This window comes from Malaclemys terrapin, chromosome 4 (genome assembly GCF_027887155.1).
Source record: "Malaclemys terrapin pileata isolate rMalTer1 chromosome 4, rMalTer1.hap1, whole genome shotgun sequence".
NCBI lineage: Eukaryota > Metazoa > Chordata > Testudines > Emydidae > Malaclemys > Malaclemys terrapin.
The window spans coordinates 65,434,795-65,457,249 of NC_071508.1; the positions used below are offsets into that span (position 1 = coordinate 65,434,795).

At 40.8% G+C, this 22,455-nt stretch overlaps 1 protein-coding gene across 1 annotated transcript; it reads left to right on the forward strand.

The window, feature by feature from the left end:
• The first annotated feature begins 1,090 nt into the window (after window positions 1–1,090).
• LIN7C (lin-7 homolog C, crumbs cell polarity complex component) lies at window positions 1,091–21,912 on the forward strand. Its single transcript, XM_054025981.1, has 5 exons — window positions 1,091–2,015; window positions 12,817–12,935; window positions 14,355–14,426; window positions 14,744–14,953; window positions 18,701–21,912. The coding sequence occupies exons 1-5, from the start codon at window positions 1,979–1,981 to the stop codon at window positions 18,854–18,856; spliced, it is 594 nt and encodes a 197-aa protein (XP_053881956.1). The 5' UTR covers window positions 1,091–1,978; the 3' UTR covers window positions 18,857–21,912.
• Window positions 21,913–22,455: the final 543 nt, after the last annotated feature.

A 22,455-nucleotide genomic window follows, 5' to 3' on the forward strand; every position in this document is an offset into this window, starting at 1 on the left:
CTTATAATTACTAACTCTATAACATTCAACATATTATAAAAATGCTGGAAATCATTCAGAAATATAGCAAAACGCTTAAAGGTGACTTGCTAAAGAAAAAATGTGTTTGGGCCTTATGGCAGGAGTCTTATACAGAAAGTAGAAGGTGTATGTGTGTGTGTGTGTGTGGGGGGGGGGGGGTTCCTCTCCATGTTTCTACCTTATACATATCAGAAATTCAAATCTGGGATTTCCTTGTTTTCCTGGAAAACCCCTTAAAGCTTTCAAATGTGTACTGTGAGCTTTCACAACTTTTTATTTTACTGAATTTTTACCAAAGATTTATATTCTCTCATGTTTCTCAGGCTTTTGCGTTAAACAGGCATTAAGAAAACCAAATTTTAAAAAGTTTTAGGCAATCTGATTAAGTTTCTCATTCCCTTCAATTGCTTGTTTTTCAGTCTCTTGTAATTTCATAATCCCACTAGTCTTCCCGTCATTCATGGAGTTGTTTCCTGCGTAATCAAGACCTGAATTTCTAAAGTAAATAATCAGATGGAAAAGAAAAAGCAAGCAAGTAAACAAAGACCAGTAAATCTTTCAGACTGACAAAGACCAAAGACCAGTAAACCTTTAAGACTGACATTTAAAAAAAAAAAATGACTCATGGACACAAACCTTTCTTCTATGTCACCTGTACAGAAGCTATAAATCACTGCACATTCCCAGAGGCAAAAAGTTCTACAGGACTATGCTGGTGGAAAGTCAACAGAATTATGCTTTTCAGATGTTATTAGTTTCATAATATGATAGTAGGTTTGAATGTAGTCAAACAACAATAGTGGGACAATATGAAGGATAGTGTATCATGAGTGTGTGAATTGACAAAATATTTACTTTAAAGAGCTGTTTAAAATGTATTCTCTTCATACATTGAATATATATATATCTTAAATTTTAGAAATGTTTATGAAAATCTGCCATGTTCTATAAACATTCCTGTGCAAATGTCACCTGAAGGCTCCTAAACATTTCAGTCACTACTGGGGCAGCAGAACAAGCAGTTTCAAGTGACATTATGAAATACAAACATCTGGATTTTATTGCAGACATGTTCTATAACTTTTACAGTCCCAGCTGCTAAAACATTTTTTCTGACTCAAAACATGTTCATAATCATTCACTTTGTTCACTTGCAAAACTCAAACCATTTCCATTCATATTAAATGGCTCAGTGAACCACACGTAGCAGCCTCCCTCATTATAAGAGGAGTGACAACCTTATAATGAATCCCAGAACTGAGAACATGCCCTTGTGAAAAAGGTCCTTCAGTGAACAGAACTATTCTTTCAAAGCAAAAATCAAACACAGAGAATAATGCACTTAGATTAAATTAACAACATAGAAACTACGTGCCCTCTGGGCAGTCCCATGCGCACTTACATAAAAGCAAAGGCACGCACTGAGTTTGTCCTACTTGTACCCCTTGCTTAGATCATTTTAACAATACACAAGCACCATGCAAGACACTTGCCCCCCACACAGATTAAATTGATGGCAGACAAGCAGCACACACAGAGTACATCACGCACACTGCGCTGGGATTCATGGCACGCCGGGACGTGCCCTACGCCGGGACACAGCGGTGGCACCGCAGCAGCATGCACCGTGTGCCTCCCCCGCCGCGCTGCGTTCAGGACACGCGCAGGCGGGGATGCGCCCCCTGCTGAGAGCCACGTGCGAAGCCTCCTGCCCGCCCCGGCGCTGGGATGGATCCGGGGAGCGGACCCCGCACGGCCGCGGGGCCTGGAGCCGGGGTGGGGCACCCAAGCCGGAGGAGGACAAAAACCACAGGGTCGCGCTAGCGGAACCAGCCCCGGGACCCCACCCTGCAGGCAGCCCAGCGGCCCCGCCCCCTAACACCCGCTTCCTCGCCGCGCGCCTTGGCCTTCCGCGCGGCGCGCGTCACTTCCGGGTGCGGGCGCGAGCGAGGAGAAGATGGCGGCGCTGGGGGAGCCTGTGCGGCTGGAGAGAGGTGAGCGCGCGGGAGGTGACGCCGCTCCCACTGGCCGGGAGCTGCGTGCGGGACTCTCCCCGGCTCCCCGCGCGGGGTGCCGGTCCGCTGGCTCCTGACGGGGAGCGGAGCCGGGCAGCGCCGTTGGGCTGCTGCGGTTCGAGGGGGCGGAGCTCTGGGTGGGCCCCTCTCCCCACCGGCTCCCGGGCTGCGGCAGTTCAGTGACACTTCCCCCGGGAGTGCCAGAGCGACGTCCTCCGCCGCCGCCGCTTCTGCGCTGGCCGGGCGGGGCGAGCCCCGAGGTGCCCGGCGGCCCCAGGGTTTGGGCGCATTGGGGTCTCCCTGTGAGTGGACAGCGGGACCCGTGTTCTCCTGGTTCTCGCTTCAGGGGCCCCTTCACTCTCCGGAGCCGACTCCTCCCGGGGCCTTTGAATTTTCCTTGTACCTCTTCGAGGCGAGAAGTACTGGCTGGGGCAGCAGAAACATTTTAAACGGTTCTTGGAATGTTTAGTCTCTTCCCCCCTCCACTCCCCCCAAAAAACAAAACAAAAGCAAAACACGTCTCTGGGTTCCTCTAAGCATCCCCAAGGCACGAAGTTAATTCCTTCTCGTTACGCTCACGCTGATGATAAGGCATCAGGCATAAACCTCTTCGGAATTATTAGACCCAGATTTTCCTTTTGTCCTTCATAACTTAAGTAAATGTCTGCAAGTTTGGTTTTCAGTGGGAACTTTTTAAATTTTTTTTTTCCCCTTTACAATTTTGTTAGAATTTCCTCATCAGCTCCATACTGGACTTGTGTCTTGCTGGATAGTGGTTTGCACACACCTTGTGAGGGATAGCGATAGTAGGAATTTTTCTACATAGAACACTTCTCAACTTTGAGTTAAATTTGCTAGATTGTCAGAATGGGTGAAAGAGGCAATAAACAAGGAAATAGGCATTTACATAATTTAATAAACTATCTATGCACTTTTAAACTTTAAGTAATTCTCTCCTACCCACTCCCACCCCCCATCCCCAGTTCATATTATTTCTACTCATTCTGACCAACCAGGCTAGGATTCAACCTGAGCACTGCAGCACCTGATTTATAGGCACTCTGCTGTTAAGTGGAATTAGGTGTCTAGGCCTATACGGTACATGGGGAGAGTTAAATACCTAAGGCTATGTCTAACTACCACTTTTGTCGGTATAATTTATGTTGCTTGGGTGTGAAAAAAAACACATCCCTGAGCAACATAAGTTACACTGCTAGAAGCGCCAGTGTGGACAGCGCTATGTTAGGGAGAGAGCTCCCCCCCCCCCCAACATAGCTATTGCCACTCATTGGAGTGGTTTAATTATATCAATGGGAGAGCACTCTCCTGTCAACATAGAGTGGCTACAGGAGAGATCTTACAGCAGCACAGCTGTGTTGGTACAGCTGTAAGCTCTCTAGTGTAGTCATAGCCTAAGTGTGGATCATAGAAGCCTGTAAGCTTATCAGGGGGAAGGAGGTGGTGCTGCTGCTGCCTGTACTCCACCTTATACTAATAGTCCAGTGCTTAGAGCACTCACCCAGGATGTGGGTTACCTGGTTCAAAGCCCCAAGTCAGAGCACAGGCTTGACTCCATCTCTTCTAACTCACGTGAGTACCCCAACCATTGGTGGATTCTGGGGTGAGACTCTCTATCTCTTCTGTTGAAGCTGTTCCACTTTGTAGAAAATACTTAAATAGCCATTGGGTCAACAAGAGAGAGACACTGTGTGAGAGACTTTGTAGCCTAATGGTTAGGGTACTCACCTGACATGAGACGCTCAAGTTCAAGTCCCTTCTCTAATGACTATTTTCTGTCTAGCACCATGTCTCACACACCAATACAAAATCCCGTACAGATACAGTGCAGTTTTTGAAAGTCACATCAACCCCACATTAAGTCTCTGAACATATTAATGGATAATCAGTGGTTGGCATTAGGCTGAATATTGATTGGGATGCAGTGTGATTTGGGTGATAGAAAGGAGGTAGTTAAAGTTGAGAAAAGGAAATGAGTGGGAGTGTGGATAACTTAACAGCCTATTTCATTGCTTTTTACTAGTGTGCATTTATGAGATACACAGTCCTAACTTAAACTTTCTGGTGATTTTCTTCTCTTCTCCCTCCTCCCTGTTCCACAAATAAATCATTTGTAGTGTGGGGGGAAATGTCTGTAAATAAGGATATATGTAAGTTGCTTCCTACGCCACAGCTTTGCAGTCTCTCCCCCCCCCCCCCCCCTTGCTAATTAGAGTAGCTGCTTTGGCAATGGGATTAGTTGCTCTTGGTAAAACCTGGGGCAGCATCCTCCTCCATCTCATTACCCTGTCATTGTGCTTTATCCATGAAAACAAATCTGTGCAGAGTTACCTAGTAGGAATCAGTGGAACAAAAGAACTATTTTATGTTTTCTTGCATGTTGGTCTTGAGAAAAGAGGGGAAAAAAGAGTACAATATAATAGTGTGTACCTATATGACATATACTGAAGGGCAGCACTATTTGCAGAAATAACTAACCTCTGTTAATTCTGGTAGTGTTGACTTTGGATAATTAAATGATATCATTATCAGGCTAAGGATAAACTGATCAGAGAGAGTTGATAAGTAACCTAGGAAATGAGGGAAAATGTTTAAAAAATTTACCACACATTTACTAGCAATGGGACTAAATCTGCTAACCAGAGGCACATATTAGAGAGACAAGGTGGGTGAGGGAATATGTTTTATTGGATCAACTTCTGTTGGTGAGAGAGACAAGCTTCGAGACCTGAAAAAGAGCTGTGAAAGCTCAAAAGCGTGTCTCTCGCAGCAACAGAAGTTGGTCCAAAAAAAGATATTTTCTCACCCACCTTGTCTCTCTAATATCCTGGGACCAACATGGCTACAATACTGCATACAGAGTCAAATATGGAAGAAATCTCTTCTCTCTTGTAACACCCTTTTTAGCAATTTCACTGGAAGCCAAGGATGAGAGACTATCCTCTCACACCTTGAGGTTATCTTTTAGAGTGGAGGCGCTAGTAGAATTACGTAGAGAACCTTGCACTGCTACTGTCTTTAATATACCTCTACTCTAGTTAACTTTGCCTCCAGGGTTTTCAGTCACTCTAGTGCCTCCCACAGTCAACAGAAATTCACTTTTAAAGTGCATGTGATTAATCAGAAAATCTGCTGGCTGCAAATAAAATCCATCCTTTAAATAGTGTGTTGTGGGTTTGGTGTCACGTTGGTTTTGTTACATTATTTTAATTTACTGTTTTTAATGGTGTTATTTCCAAGTGTGTGAGGTTTTTTCCTTGAAGCCCTTCTTGAGTCAATTCAGTATCCAATTTAGTCTCTTGTTGTTTTGAATAATGGGCCAAATTAGGGCATACCTAGTGTGGCAGTGCAAGGGGACACAAAGTGCCCAGTTAACCACATCAGCGGTAGCAGTGCAGGAAGGCTCCATAGAACTGTTGTATCTCCCCCACCGCCTCGGCCTCATGCAGGTGGGAGGGAGTGAATGGGGAAGGATCTGAGTGGAGGAGACATAGCTGCACTGGGGAAGGCATGTTGTTCCAGTTATAGACCTAGCTCAGTTTACTCCCTCTTCAGAGCACCAGGAGAACCTGGAAAGAGATTGGGACTGAGGCCTTGGCTATACACATGTTGTACTGCATTAACTGTATTAGTATGAAAAAAGATGTGCCAGCACAAAAGTGCTTATATTGGAATATCAGCATCCACCCTCTGGATACCAGTTACACCTGTATAACTATTTTTGTTTAAAAAAAATTCACACTCCCTAACTTGCCAAAAGGGCCAATGCAATCTTTGCATGCATAAACATGGAATCTCAAGTAGGAATAGAGAGGTTGTTTTACTCCCTATTTGGCACTGCTGTGACCCATGCTGGAATATTGTGTCCAATTCTGATGTCCACAAGTCTAGAATGATGATGTTAAACTGGAGAGGATTCAGAGAAGAGCCACAAGAATGATTAAAGGATTAGAAAACATGCCTTGTCGTGATGGTTCAAGTTGCTCAATCTATGTAGTTTAACAAAAAGAAAGTTCAGGGGTGACTTGATTAATTTATAAGTAGCTTAACTTTAAGTACCTACCTGGAAAGCTGGAATGTGATGATAGAGGACTCTTCAGTCTAGCTGAGAAAGGTATAATACGATCCAATGTCTAGAAATTGAAGCTAGACAAATTCATACAAGACATAAGGTAGGAATGGTTAAGTGAGGGTAATTAACCATTCAAACAGTTTACCAAGGGTTATGGATTCTCCATCACTGGCAATTTTCAAATCAAGATAGGCTCTAGGATATGGGTAGTCAATAGGAAGACTGCGGCCCAAATCTGGACTACCAGATGCTTTTGAATGGACCCCGAAATCTTTTTATTTACTCATTATCATTATTGTTGTTTTTTATTATTTTTCTCTGGAGTTTGGAACTTGACTATACCTTGACCAAAAAATTTGAACCTTGACAAAAAATAATCAACTTACTCCTGCTCTGGGAATTATTTTGGGGTAGTTCTATGGCCTGTGTTACACAGGAAATGAGACTAAATGATCACAATGGTCCCTTCTGGCCTTAGAATCTGAGTCCATGAAATCATTATAATGGTACAAAATTTATGCATCAACCAGGCTTGAGCTGCTTCTGGGGCAATACAGTTATGTACTGCCTCTTACTCTGTACATGTCTGGATCTCAAAATTAGTGTCTGAAGGTTCTGAGCATTCTACAGACATAAATTAAATCCTGCTCCACATTATATAACACAGTGTGTGGCATCTCCACTCTTTTGGGGAACTTACAACCAAAATAACATCACATCAGTGCCCTGTACCGTCTGTTGGTTCCCTGTTTGCATCCTTAGTTTAATCTTTGAAATGCTCTTTGGGCTGGGGCCAGGGCCCTTCAGAGATTGCCTTTTTGTGACTGACCAACACAGTTGCATTCAGAGGGATATGGAAATTGAGTTCCTAGGATGAAATTTCTGGGAGCTGGAGGCAAGGCATTCTCAGTTCCAGGTTCTAGACTGTGGAATACCTTACCAGAGAAGATCCAAACTGTCTAGTCTGTCTTCTGAGCTTCCCCCTCCCCCCCCAAAAGCCCTTTCATCAGGTTCCTTTCTTGAACAGTAGAAACTGAAGAATGAAGGGGAGGTGGTCAAACCCTAGCATGATATCTGTTTGGCAAAAATATTTTGTTTCAAAATAGAATATTTGGCATCCAGACACTAGTAATCAGAAGATAGATTATAAATGCTTTAGATGGGATGGACAGTTGGGTCTAGTTCAGCATGAAGTGCAAACAATGGAAGACTTACAACAGAAAGGAATGTTAGACTCCACAACACATGTAATAGTACTACTGTTATGGTTATATAATGAAATTATTTATGCAGTGTTTAATTCTGGTGGGAAATTTTTTATTGTGTCAGAGGAACATGTTAACAGATCCTGACTCAATATTGGAAAAAAATTAAACCAAATCAACTTTGCATTTAAAAAACAACAACGTATTTCTAGGCATTCTAAGACTTGTTTTGCAACATTAAATGTTCACTTAAAGAGCATCATACTGTCTGGAGTGGTTCAGGACAGAGTGCCAACCTCAAGGCAGATTGTCAAAAAGCAGGGCAGACACCCCAAATTGGATGTGTGTTCTATAATTAGATAGCTCTGGGGCAATTCTGCGCTACTGCGCAATGTGGAATTTTGCAGAAATTAATGTTGTGCGTGCAGAATTTCCTCCCCCCACCCCCATAGAAATGGACAGCAGAGATGTTGGCCACCACTAGGGGCCGCTGAACCTGGCATAGCCCAGCTCGCAAATATAAGACAAAGCCAGGGGGAGGGAACTGAAGGGTTCCCAGCAGCTACAGTTCCAGCATGCCCTGAAGGAAGGAGATGGCAGCACGCAGGAAACTCTGTGCAAGCCTGGGACCCAGCATCAAGCTGTTTCTCGCTCTGGATCCCTGGTCTTTGTGGGGTAGGGGCTGTGAGTGTTTTGGCTGGGGGGAGTGTGTGGCTGGGTTCTGGGGAGTAGAGGGTGTGAACGTCTGGGCTGGAGGAGGCTGTAGCTGTCCTTTGGGGCTAAGGGGTGAGAGTGTTGGAGGAGGGGGGATGTGCAGCTAGCCTCTGGAGGGTAGGGAGTGTGAGTGTCTGGGCTGGGGGGGGGGGTGAGGGGCATGGCTGGGCTCCGGGGGGGGGAGGGCAGAGAAATAGGAACTGGGTTGTCATAGGGGTTTCTTTAACTCGCTACTCTTGAGGGAACTTTTGTGTGTGTCTGTATTGTTACAGACATTCTTGCTGACAGGTATTTTGAAATAAATTAACAAAATAATTGAAACTGGTGTGATGATGTAGTAGTATTTTGACAAATAAAATTTGCAGAATTTAACTTGTGCACAGAATTTTTTAATTTTTTGGTGCACAATTCCCCCAGGAGTAATTAGATTTCACCAACCCAGTAACAAATATGAATCCCTAAAGTGCTGTAACAGTCTTACCATGGAGTCGCAAACAGTCTCCTTAGGCACTCCAGTCTATCTTGTCACCCAGGCAAGCTGGATTTAATGATAGTTGGCATGCACCAAAGATCACAAAAGATTCATTCAGGTTGCTTCCACTCCCCAGAGATGAGTCATTTACCCCAGGTTCATAGGTACCTTATATATCACACCAAAGACAACTGCTTGTAGCCAAACTAAGGATTTATTAACCAGGAAAAAGAAATGAATTATTTACAAGTTAACGCAGGCAAACATATATACACAAAATTAGTTACTGTCTATGGTTTCAAAAGGTGACAGAGTTGTACCAATCTATCACCACTGAATGTCTATTAGGGCTAACCTAGGTTGACCATGGGGGATCTCTGCATCTGTTTCCTAGCTCCAGCCCTGTCAGAATTCAAACAGCAAAGAGATGACAAATTTTCTTGTTCACTATCTTTTTTTCCTTCTTCCAGAATTCAAGATGATGGGATGAGCCCTTTTGCACATAGCTTGTGCAGGAACAGCTAGCAAAATTTTGTATTGTGATGTTCCACAATGGCCCATTTAGTTTTGACAGTCCTTCCTGATGGGCAAGAGGAAATATCTTTCATAGGGATTTAGTACTAGGTGATGTTTTTTCTTGTTTGGTGGGTTATGTTCTGAACTATATAGCAAATACTTAAGTATTACCTTATAGCACAGAATACAGACATTATAAGTAGGATTAATGCGTTCAGCAATTTACTAGTAGTTCATAAAGTCCAATGCTCAACTTAACCATACTAACACACAGGTGAGCTGGACTGGTTTCCAGCAATGACTTTGTCAGTGCTCAATTGCTGGCCTCTGGTCTGCTGGTGTCACAAATTGAATAATCTAACTTTTCAGGTACTCTTTCACACTATGCTGTGTAAGCTTTGTTTGGAAAAAATGGAGCTATCAGCTGTCCTTAAAAATCAGTTTTATCATTCTCTGCCTAATTTCTCCCTATAACTAAATTCCTTTAAGCCAAAAGTTATTGCATTTGTGGTTGAATTAACAGTTTATAAATAAAGCTGTAATGTACTGTGTGTATATGTAGATTTGCATGAGGAAAAACTTCTGATCTTTGCCCCCCTGTGGTACTTGTAAAACTGGAAGGGTGTATGCGTTCTGTGAAAGCAATCTCAAACTTGTTAAGTGTCTGCTGTCCCTTGAATCTTTTTTCTATTTTTTTTTTTAATTTCACTGTCTTCTCCCATGTAACAATTGCTTTGTGTAGCATCTTGTCCCCAGAAAGAGGAGAGAGCTATTTTTATCGGTCTCTGTCCCTAGTGAATGGTGCTGTATAGCAGCAATAGTCCACAGTATTCATGATAAAACCATCCTTCTGAAACCCTGAAGTAAAAGAAGGTTGCAGTCCAGCAGCTCTTCAATCCCATTCAAAGGTCATGATTCCCAGGTCACCCATCTGAGAGTCAGTAACCACTTTATCATGGTTCATTCAGCTGCTGTTCCAGGGCCCCGCTCTCCAGGCCTTCTGCCCGAGAGTTCCAAGACCTGCTTCTGTCCCATAAGTCTCGTCCCATAGCCCTGAGTCAGGGCTCCTGCAAAGAACTCCCCACACTGTTCCACTCAGCCAAGCTTCCCTGTCTGAGAGTCATACCCCAGCTCAGGGCATGTTCTGAGCTGAGCTTCCTGTAGCCCTCCACTCAAGCTTGCTGCAAGGATGTCTTCCCACAGTGTTCCAAACACCCAGGCCTCTCTTCTTAGGAGTCCTATTCCTGCTCCAAAATCCACTCTCCAGCATCAACTCTTGTTTTGGGCTCAGCTTCTCCTAACCAGGCTGGTGGTTCTTCTTCCTAGGAACCTCTGCACAAGCTCTCCTTTAACTTGGCAGGTTTTCCACAGCTCTGGTCAGTCCTCGCCATCAACTTCTTGCTCTTCTCAATGGCTTTCTACCAGCTCTCCTCTACCGCTACTTCTCTTTCCTGGGTCTTTGTTCCTCCTCAGACAGCCCTCACCTGCCGCTCTCTATCTCTCTGTCAGTGCTCTCAGGCAGCTTTGACTCGTCAGCTTTCTCCCCCCCTTTTAAGTCCAGTTGAAGTGAGCTGATGAGTCACAGTTTTGGCCCTACTCCCTCTTAAAGGGCCAGTGTCGTCCAATAACAGACTTTAGCTGCTTTCCCTTCCTCTGTCCATACCTGCTTCCTATGAAGTGTTTAAGCTTAGTCAGCTGTACTCCCAGTCAGTTGGACCAGAACTCTCCTCAGAAAATCCATAGGTGGTTCCACCAATTAAAATAAGCAGAGCAATGAACTTTCCTTTTTCAGGCAATTGTCCTGTAAGATTCTCTTTGCCACTTCTGACCATGTCTCAGCCTTAACAATGTAGGCAAGCAGTGGGGGAAGCTTGTACAAAGTTGCCTGGCAGGTGAAACTTGTAGCTCTGCTACACAAGTAATTTCTCCATCTAGCAAAGTCCTGGTGGTTTTTCACAGTTGATCTCAGATCTGCTAGACAGGAGCTCCCATTGCCAATATTTATCATAGATGAGATGGGTGGGTGTGACATACCAGGGAACAATCCAGACTAATGAGCAGTTGTGTTACTCCTGTCCTGCAACCTTGGGTGCCTTACAATGCCTTGGTGAAATAGCTCTCACCTGGGCCACTCACAAATAGCCTTCTAGCTTGCAAGCCACACCCTGAACATCTACATGTAACTGCAGCCTGCCAACCACACTTGGGTTACACTTTTACTCTCACCAGCCTGGCTTATACTGCAGGGTCACCCCAACATACCCCAGTCTGATTTCCACCAGAAATCTATGTCCTGTACTGCCTGGCCGTCTCCCAGAGAGTACAAAATATTATAAGTCCATTATTCCTTTAAAGGAATAATATGCATATAACTTGTCACCCCAAATGGCATTACCCGGGCACTTCAACTTGAACACACTGGGTTAGATAAAACAAGTTTATTTACTTGTATTCTCTCTCTTAGTTATGAGACACAAAAGTCAGAAATGGTTACAAGAAAAATAAAGATAGTAAAACATCTTAATACCTACCTTAACAAGCTATTTCAGATTCAAGCAAAGTTTCTCACTGTGTGCTTTCAGCAGTCTTGCTAACCAAACTCTGTCCAGAATCCAGCACCGGCTTCCTTTTTCGCTTCAGATACTGTGCATGTCATGGGCAGGGAGAAAGAAAGAGATGCCTTTGGGTACTTGTTCCCCTCTTGAAAAACATTTTCAGCTGGGCACTAGGAGATAGAGAATCTATGTGGAAGGATGTTCCCTGCTGCTTTTTTTCTCACCCATTTGGGTGTTTTTTGTTTCCGTCTCTGACCAAAGACTCTGTTTGCTACTTAAATGCAAATTAAGCAGAGTACACATTCCTTTGTTTAGGATAGACCTGCTTGCCACCCTTAGTTTGGGGAGGGCTATGGGGATTGGAACATGTGTTAATAACATCATACAGGGAAATCTTATAACTTTATATACAATGTTCCACACATATTTTATCAGGATGATACTGACCAGCAAATTGAGTTTTCAAATGATACCTTACAAGACATGCCTTGTACAAAAATTATTACAGTAGTATGTAGGGTGTGAACACGGGTAGATTCTGTCAGTGGGTAAATATGGATAGAAGGGAGGCATAGAGGCAACAAGACTCAGAGGTTGGTAGGGGCTGTAACTGGGGAGGCAGGTAGAGCTAGGAAGGCAAGGAAGCCAGAAATGCAGGATATGCAGTGACTGGGAAGCTATGTTGGCAGTGGGTCTCCCCACTGGTGGAAGGTGGATAAATTGTCAGGGTAACCGAAACAGTGTGCACTGTTACCCAGTATACCCATACCAGCCCTTCTACTCAATTCTTTTTTTTTCTACTCTGTGTAGTCCCCTTCCTCATTCCATGTGTGAATGCTGATATTGATCAATGTTGATTTTAAACAAAGTAGAATGGAGAATGAGACAGGGACCATAAAAAGCACACATTGATGGGGCGTGGAAAGTGGTACAGGCAACCAGGAACGGATTCAAAGGATCAGAGGGAGAAGTAGATTTAACATATGACGATCTTGAAGATGAGATATGCAAGGGGTCATTGGAGGAGGGAACTGGCACATCAACTGGATGTTGATGCATTAACTGGTGTCTTCTCAGTAATATTTAGTGATTGTGTTAAAGGAAACGCATTTAAGCATCCTTAATTCTGACTTACAAAGTGGTGTGTATGTGTGCGCATGAACGCACTAAAAGAACATTCTCTGAGTAAAAGTCAGGTGTTCATTATCAATATTCTATCTTTTCACAGACATCTGCCGAGCTATTGAGTTGCTGGAAAAATTACAGAGGAGTGGAGAAGTACCACCACAAAAACTACAGGCTTTGCAAAGGGTCCTTCAAAGTGAGTTCTGTAATGCTGTGAGAGAGGTAAGTTAACCTGGCATAAACAAATAGCAACCAAAAATACCAGATATATGCCTGCTTCTAACATGTACTATTGTACCTACTGAGCAGGAACAAAGCTAGCTGTTACAAGAGTTTGTTTTGAATTACTTTTTAATCTGACCTCAAATCTATTATCTGCAAACTTTGGGGCTTAATTCTTTATTTAAAAAAAAAAAAAAAAAAAAAGGGAAGGATTTAAAACAAAATGAACAATTGTCTTAACATACTTAGATTTAAATTTTGCCCCAAAGTAACCTAGATAAGAATATATTATCTTAGGTTACAGAAAGCCAATTAACAATTCACACTTTTCTTGGAGAGAGAACTTGAGGGTCTGACTTTCCTGTCAGCTACAAGCATCTGTTACCCAAAAGTGCAAGTGAGGGCTTGTCTTCACTACTTAAAAAAAAAAAAAAAAAAGGGAGTGGGTGGGGAGGAGTAACTAACACATGAGCTATCACAAGATAAAGACACAGTGAAGACAAGACACTTTTTTTACCACAAGGGAAACTGGCCAGAGTTTGACCTCCGTGAGTTTACTTTGCAGTAAAACAAAAGTGTTTTGTCTTCACAGTATTGTTATGAAATAGCTCATGCGCATTAGTTACCCTGAGGTAAAAAATGCATCTTGTTTTAGTAGTGAAGGCAAGCTGTGAGTCAATACAAATCTGACTGCTCTTCTTTCTCCGCCTTATGATTAACATTCTGTTCTAGCATTAATTAGCATCTCCCCAAGGCTCTCACTCCCTTACCTGCACTCGGAATGGTTCTTCCAGTTGTGTGGGCGTGGGTGGGAGTAGCTGCAGATCCAACTATGGCTTTTGGTTTCAGTGATATTCACTGTGCTTGAATGGCCCATTCAGTAGACCCAGGGGAAGGTGTGACTTACTGTCTCAGTCCTGTCTCAGGCTATGTCTATGCTACAACCTATATCTACAAAACTTGTCGTTCAGGGGTGTGAATATTCCACCCTGAATGACATAAGTTACACTGACATAAGTGCTTGTGTGCACAGCGCTATATCTGCAGGAGAGCTTCTGCTGCTTGCGAAACTGGATTTTTTTATGCCGATGGGAGAGCTCTTCTGGCAGCGTAGTGCATCTTCACCAGATGCACTGCAGCGGCGCAGCTGTGTCGGTACAGCTGTGCCATTACAGTGCTTTATGTGTAGACATGGCCTCAGCTAGAGGAGGTTTTCCAATAGGGCAGATTCGTTATCTTTCAGGCGCATACCCTTTCTTTCTAAATTAGGAAATGCAATTTTGAGAGTAGCAGCAGAAGTATTGATCTCTTGTCACACATCTAACACAGTAGATTATTTGTCACACCATCTAAGCAGAAAACCTATCTATTCATTTTTCCCATTAAATTATGTACCTACTAAATAACTTTGTCCTAAAGGTATATGAGCACGTATATGAAACTGTGGACATCAGCAGTAGCCCAGAAGTGAGAGCTAATGCTACAGCAAAGGTAAAAGTCTTACTATAACTAGAATAGAATGTACTACTTTGTCACAAAAAGGGTGATCTCCTGATATGACCTGTTAATCTGTCAGTTGTATGAACAAGATATGAAAGACTTGTTATTTCAAATGACATTCATTTTTATTTAATTCAAAATGCCCCTTAGTTTTCGTATTCTGATGTTGGTACCTAGGATACACATTATTTTTACTTCATTGTCTGTCTCAAAAATCTTTTCAAATGCTTACCACCTCTGACTATAAGAGATGGAGACTTTCTAAGATTCTGATTTTAAGAAAAAGTAAATAGTTTTGTTTCTTATAGGCCACAGTTGCTGCATTTGCTGCCAGTGAAGGTCATTCACATCCTAGAGTTGTTGAACTGCCAAAAACAGAAGAAGGTCTTGGATTCAACATTATGGGAGGCAAAGAGCAAAACTCTCCAATCTATATCTCTCGAATTATCCCAGGCGGTATAGCTGATAGACATGGGGGACTGAAACGTGGAGACCAGCTTCTTTCTGTAAACGGAGTGGTAGGAATTGGCTTTAACTTTCAGTTGTAGTAACTACTTGTGTCCACTTGAGGGTGTATAGAGACTGTAGTCTGCATAAGCCTGGTGCCTTTTTTTAGTGTTGGCAAAGATAGAAATCTCATCCTGCTGTTTGCAGTTGATTCATAATTAGCAAGACTAGGATATTGGACAAAAACTTGAGTATGACAAGAGTTCTTGGACTATGCTTTGCTATTGTACATGAATTCACTAAATGGTAATACAAGTATACTATTACCTGAGGCAATATTTCAGAGAATGGGAGGATAAATAAGGCCAAATATTAAGTACTCTATTTTGAAGCAAACTGTATTATTACCTTATGAAATAGTTTTACAATTACAGATGGGCATAATTTTTTCAACAAATAGTAAATTTGCTGAAAAATCCTTTTTTGGTGCAACCAAAACTATTTGCAAATTGGGGTCAAATTCAGTGAATAGTTTCTGCTGAATAAAAACTGGAAAAAAAAATTCAAAAGTCAAAATGGTTTGTTTTGAAATTTTTGAAACAAACTGTTGGGAATCAGCCTGTACCATTTCAAAATGTCATTTTGAACTGACCAAAGAGTTTTTTTGCTTTTTCATTTCAGCAAGAAAAATAGGCGGGGGAATCAGTTTTAGTTTGCAATTATTTTTTTGGTTTGGCCACCAAAAGTGGTTAAAGGGGTTCTGCTACATGTGTCCCTGATGTTGCAGACTTTTAATAATGTGAATTTTTGCATCTTGTAAGGTAAGTACCAAAGCCATTCAATCTAAGGCAAGATAATGTGACGGTCCATTGATGTTGTCATTGTCCTGATAAAGATCCTGCTGGAGACTGAAACTGAGACAAAGTGCAAGCTATAAAGTAATTTTGGCTGGGACTGTGATTTTTTCACCTAAGTGCTGAGATTTTAAAAACCATTCCTCCAGTTTCTTATAAAAAGGAGCATGTATTTTAAACTCAGTCACTGATATTTTTTAAATTCAGCATCCATTTAGGCTGAAGATGCATAAAAGGCACAGCACATAAAATACCAACCTGTGGCCTTCTGGGTGATGAGAAAAAGGAGACAGCTAAAAGGTTTTAAAATTATTTTGGTGTATATTTTTATAGAAGAATTCTTGCTCCTCAGTTACTCTCAGACAGCTCTGAGTGAACTACACAAGTTTTGATTGTACTTTCAAAAACTCTTAATTTATATGTACTAGTTAAAATTTGGGCTCTAGTAACTACTTGTACAAACCTAACCTTATTTTACAACGTACATTTTAATTCAATCCTGTAGTCTGTAACCAGAGCCACTCTTGTGATGCAAAGGAATTGGAGAGCTATTAGATGTCCCCAACATGGGGATATCCCTAGCAGGCATAGTCATCTCTTAAGCCACCTGGTTCTGCAGCCCCCAGCATATGGAATGGGAAGGGGTCCTGGCCAAAGTGCTACAGCTGTTCTGTGCTGGTACCATGGTTCCTTGGCCTAGCCAGTGTATCTTTATAGAAATTCCCAAGTTGCTCTAAAATATACTGAGACAAGCATAGAACTGGCACCAGAATCCATAAGCCTCAAGTGGCTTTCTTCGGCCTTCCTCACCCACAGACACTCCAAAAAAAACCTAGCAACCCCCGCTTAGCAGAGTAATGGGCATAAATTTAAATATATATTTATAAAAATAAATAAAACTGGGATGTGTGTTCATGCACATGTAAGGTACATTGGTTTTATGTTACCAATTTTAAATGAAGAAATCTCCTCCTCATACCTCTGAGCACATTCTTAACATTTTAATATATTTAATATGCAACAGACCTGTTTTTAATAACTGTATTCAGAATTAACTTAGTGTCACAGTTTCAGGAGTAACTGCACCTGTATTCCCCCTCCGTGGTCCCTCAAGGGTGCCCACTTACCATTTCAGATTCCCACCAGTCACCTTTCTTGGCTCTCTCCTTTCTGATGGGGAATTTTAGGCTTTACAGCTGCCTGCCTTACACTGTGATATCTCCAGCAAGCTAGTCTGCCTAAGGCTCCGCCCTGTGCATTGCTTTCTCTCTGAGGACAATGTCAGTGTTGTTTTGCTTTGGTTTTTTGTTTTGTTTTTTGTTAACCAGTGACCACACAACTGTAACAAAGCAAAGTACATTTATTCTTAGGTCAAAAGCATTGCAGAGAAAACATTTTAAAAAGAAACCCAACAATAAATAGTTTTAAACCCCACACTAAATATACTAGGAATTGCTCATCTGTCTTATGGAGCCCCAGTAGACCAAAGTATTTCCAACCTTTCAGTCCAAGGATTGAGGTTCCCCTGGATCCAAGTTCCTGCCTGTTTTGTTGAATCAAAAAGAAGACCCCAAGTCAGTTCAAGCTCATCCGTTTATAACAAAAGGCCTTCCTTTGTTTCTTAGTGTCTGGGAAAAATGCAGCCTGGATCAATATATGCAAGCCACCCTAGGGATTGGTACTTCTCTGGGACTGTTTACAATCTCAGGAACTGTAATAATCACCCACCCACCCCCACATTGTTTTTAGTTCCTGAAGGACCTGTGGAAATCCTCTCCTCATAGAGTTGCATATGGTCTCTGACTCACAATGATACATAAAACAATAATAAATTTAATACAATCTGCTCACTAAAGACACTGCATGTGGCTGCAATATCTGTCACACTTAGCACTAACATGCTTCAGTGTATTGTTGCAAAGGCTTTAATGTTTATGCCTTTGCCAGAACTTAGCTAATAGAGAATATTTTGAAAACTAGACTTTTGTCCATTAAAAGATTTTAATGGTCTTTCCAGAATTTTTATACTAGTAACATTTAGTATATTGTTTACAACAGAATTCAAATATATTTGTATAGACATAGTTTAGAAACTATAAGCAATCTCACATATTATTTTGCAATTGATTTTTTTCAAATCTCTTACTGACACCATGTATTCTTACAAGCTTCTCATGCCATTTTTAAAAGAGAACGACTTGTGCATTCAGCTGAATAACAAAAAATGAAAATATCCAAGCACATTTTCTAAATTTGATAGAAGAGAAATAACTTGTTTTTTTTTTTTTTTTTAACTGTTGTCTTTCTTTTTGTAAGTAACTTTATAGTAACGGGGAAACCCTCCAATCAACAGGTACACCACCTGCCTTCTAGCTTCTAATAGCAGCAGTGGGAGGTAGGCTTGGGATAGTAATGTCATTGTTTTGATAACTATAATAAAGTTGGGAGAAATAACTTTTGCTGACTGATGATAAAACATATGATGCCTGGATCTTATAACGGATGCAGTGGTGGGGAGAAGTTGCTAAATACTATTTGTCTGGAGGGAAAATTTTATAAATTCTATTAAATGTAGACATTAAAACCTAAAGGACCATGTTTTAAAATGTTTCTCTTATTGTACTTATTGTGTGTGTAAAACATAAACTCTAGTGACTCTCAGTATGTCTGCTTGTTCCCTGTTTCCGATGATAAATTAGTTGCTTGGACTCATTTCCACATGACTTTTTTTTACGCTAGTTAGAAAAGAAAATGCAAAGTCTGCCATCACCATTTGTTTGGTGACTTGTTGAAGCTTCAAGTCTTCAACTGGGTGATAGCAACCCTTGCATTACAGTTTCAAACCTGCCATACTTCTAGTTTTTTATTATAATGGAATTTTTTTGTGTAACAAAGGAGCTAAAGAATCTTCTGCAACACTTGTGTTCTTTGCTAATGTAGTATTTAATGGTTTATGCTTTACAGAGCGTTGAAGGAGAACACCACGAAAAGGCAGTAGAACTGCTGAAAGCAGCTCAAGGAAAGGTTAAGTTAGTTGTACGTTACACACCAAAGGTCCTGGAAGAGATGGAGTCACGATTTGAAAAAATGAGATCGGCAAAACGCAGGCAACAGAACTAATACTGTACACTGTAATTTATGGAGAAAATTATATTCAGTTTTACAATTAACCGTTTGATTTGTGACCTAACAACATGAACTGCCCTAAACTATAAAAGATGCTATCCTTTGGAGGAAAAAAAAAACCTGTTGGCAATTTTAAAAATGCCTTCCCTATTAACATCGCTTAGTTCTAAAAAACCCAAATGCTTCTTGAAAAAATAGTTTACACGAGCATTTCTATCCAGTTGTTCTTACAGATCTTTTGCAAATAAAATCTTTAACTGTCAAGACAAATGTATAGACTTTTTTAAAATGCATTTTTAATAAGATGTACTTTACATTTGTAACATTCTTTTTTCTAAAGATTTTCATTTGGCATTATTTTAAAATTGATGAAAGTAGTCTTCAAAACATTTTTGTGCTTAATGATTAAAAAAATCAAAGACTTTTACCTATGAAGTGTCAGAGAATAACAGAGTTTTGGCACTTTTCTTCTTAAAAGCATACTGTACATCAGCTACATAAAGCTAATCATGACTTATTGTGTAATTGGTAATAAGTACTGGGTTTTGTAATTTTTGATGAGTGCATTGTTTTTACATATGTGCTAGGTCATAACTCACTATGATAAATGTTAACTTGGAAATTTTGTTACCTCTTCTGTAAATAATTTACAATGAACATTCACTTATAAATGATTTTTTAATAATTGACATCTAAAAATCTGGAACAATCATTCCTATAATTTATATTATTTTATACTAATTTTTGAGCAATTAGAGAAAAGTTATATATTGATTGCTATTCATCTTGATTGTATCCATGTCTATTCATATTCAGAAAAAAGAACAGTATATTTAATGCAATGCTGAAAGAATTTCATATGTATTTCTCTGACTTTTCCACTTCTTGTTTTAAAAGGTATTTGTCCTAACTGGGATTTGAATTTGTCCTATTGCAATCCTATAATTTATAGAGAGGAGTCACACAGGATTGGGAGTAGTTAATACCTAAATTAATAAAGATTTTCCCTTTTGTGAGACTAAACAGTGGTGTGGGATATCCTGGTTGACAGCTATAGTGACCTGCAAAAGTTAACGAACCTCACAAAACTATCTGTAAGATTCCAAAAGAAGAAAAATACGGATAACATTGTATTTTAACAAAATGTGATTTATTAGCTACTTCTAATTTGGAGAAATCTGATTCTTCTGGTTTCTAGTCCAGAATGAGCAGTACCATAATATACCATGAATAGAGAATGTGGTGTTACCTGCTTTGGGGTAGGAACGAGGAAATCTGCAGATCAGATGCCTCCAGATGTGAAGTGGCTAATGACTCCCTCAGTTGTGGTGCAGTGTTATTTTTAAGCACAGTTGAGACGATTACATTTTTGAACAGCTACATACTTCTTGGAATCTACCAAGTTCTGGATTATGCCCTTTTTTGTAATGACGTCACCTCTTAGAATACATCTAGAGGTAGCTTGACAGTACACTGGGTGTCTGTTCAATTGAAAGGCAGCTTTAAGTGCATCCAGGGCTGGCTCCAGCATTTCTACCGCCCAAAGCAAAAAAAAAAAAAAAACAAAAAAGCCGCAATCGTGACTGGCGGCGGCAATTGGGGAGAAAAAGAGAAAAAAAAAGCCGCGATTGGCGGTGGCAGTTCGGCGGCAGGTCCTTCGCTCCTTGAGGGAGTGAGGGACCCGCCGCCCCTCTCCCTTGGCCGCTCCAAGCACCTGCTTGTTAAGCTGGTGCCTGGAGCCAGCCCTGAGTGCATCCTACTGACTGTAAACAAGTTAGTCCTTAGAGGCTTAAACTGAAAAGTGCAGTTTGGAGTGTCTGGCTCATCTCTAATCTGTGTTCACATGGAATAACATGAAGTCAGTTATCAGAGGGGTAGCCGTGTTAGTCTGAATCTGTAAAAAGCAACAGAGGGTCCTGTGGCACCTTTAAGACTAACAGAAGTATTGGGAGCATAAGCTTTCGTGGGTAAGAACCTCACTTCTTCAGATGCAAGTGAGGTTCTTACCCACGTTGTAAACTTAATTCCACTGTATGAAAGATGGTAAAAGGTTAAAATTTTTAAAAACGATGGCATGAAGTTTATGCTTAGCTGTCCCAGTGTATAAGTAATAACACTTGCATGGTTGCTACAAGCAAGTTAGAAATGTGAACCCTTTCTGGATGTTTGTAAGCATTATAAGACTGTAAAGATAGTATTTTAAAGATTTTTGAGAGTAGAGTCTGAAATGGAATATGAATATTTATCAATTAGATGATATTGAGCACTGAATTACATGGTTGAGTATCGTTGGACTGTTTCAGAAGGCTACTTCTTACTGGTGGGACCATGTTTTGAACTGTATATGTTTATGGAATGATTAATGTTTAAAATATTTAGACCAAAATCAGTAGTTAGGCCAATCATGGAAATGCTTTAATTTAATTGTAAAATAGTAGAGAATTGTTTTTAGAGCTTTATATATAAAAGAGAAGTATGAGTACAAGTAAAGACAGTAATATGTATTATAAAACTCATATACCTTGTGTTACTGGGTAAGGCAATGTGTTTTGTTACCCTAAAGAAATATTTACTTTAGTGTAGCTAGAGCTGCTATAGGTAAATGCATTAGCATTTCCATTATAAAATATGGCTTTTGAATTCAGTAAATCAGCTGTTCCAAAACTCTTTGGGTTGAAGCTTGGCATACATGCTATTGTATGTGTGTGTTGGGGGTTGGGTTAATTAAAAAAAACAATTGAAATTACCTGGTTTTTTGTTCTAAAATTGCAATTATTACATTAGCAGTCTGTCCTCTTGCATAGTCTGAAAGCGCTCTAATTTTTAAAGTAAGGATGGGTTAAAAGTCACCAAGAAACTTACATTCTTTACTACAACTGAGTAGGCGCAGGGTCTGCACTTTGTTAGTACACAGCCCCTACACTTGCAATACTTGGGCACACTGTCATGAGTTAAGGACAGATATAATTTCTGTGGATGATGTTATGCACCTGTTGCTGTTGAGAGGCCCTTGATTTTAGGAACACAGAAAATAAAGAGGTGGAATTACACATTTTTGTGTGTAGGGTTTTTTTTGCTTCCTCATTTGCTACTCTACTTCCAGTGAACCTTACGAAAGAGTATGTCGTGACTGGCTATTCAAATCTCACTAGCTGTGGCTGGCAATTCAGAATCACTCATGGCGCTGAGCATATTCATATCAGGTGCATATGGCTATGCAAATTAAAATGCATGTGTGGAAGTTAATCCTATCAAGTTTACATTTTGGTCTGCTCTCTTAACAGCTGGTTGGGTTGGGTTTGAGGGTCTCACTTTTTTTCCCTTATTTTGCAGTCTGTCTGGAGTTAACAGAAAGACTAGTGAAAAATTCCTGTGATTATGGAGGTACTGCCATCTGTCTCAGATGAGTACCTGAATTGCTATGACTACCTTGTAAGGTCATTATCTTCTTTGATAAAATATGCCTGGCTTGGGATATAACACTTCAGTACTGAACAAAATGCTGATTTTTAGTGTCCAAGCTTATCTATATTAAAAGGATATTGTTTTTTACTAGACTGGATTGTGTATTCAAGTAAATACACAAGTCCTTA

What these genes read in the sequence shown, in the direction of transcription:
- LIN7C (XM_054025981.1), top strand. Translation starts at nt 1,979, where the DNA reads ATGGCGGCGCTGGGGGAGCCTGTGCGGCTGGAGAGAG. An exon ending in GCCTGTGCGGCTGGAGAGAG is followed by an intron (nt 2,016 to 12,816) that starts GTGAGCGCGCGG and finishes ATCTTTTCACAG; the next exon opens with ACATCTGCCGAGCTATTGAG. An exon ending in GAGCTAATGCTACAGCAAAG is followed by an intron (nt 14,427 to 14,743) that starts GTAAAAGTCTTA and finishes TGTTTCTTATAG; the next exon opens with GCCACAGTTGCTGCATTTGC.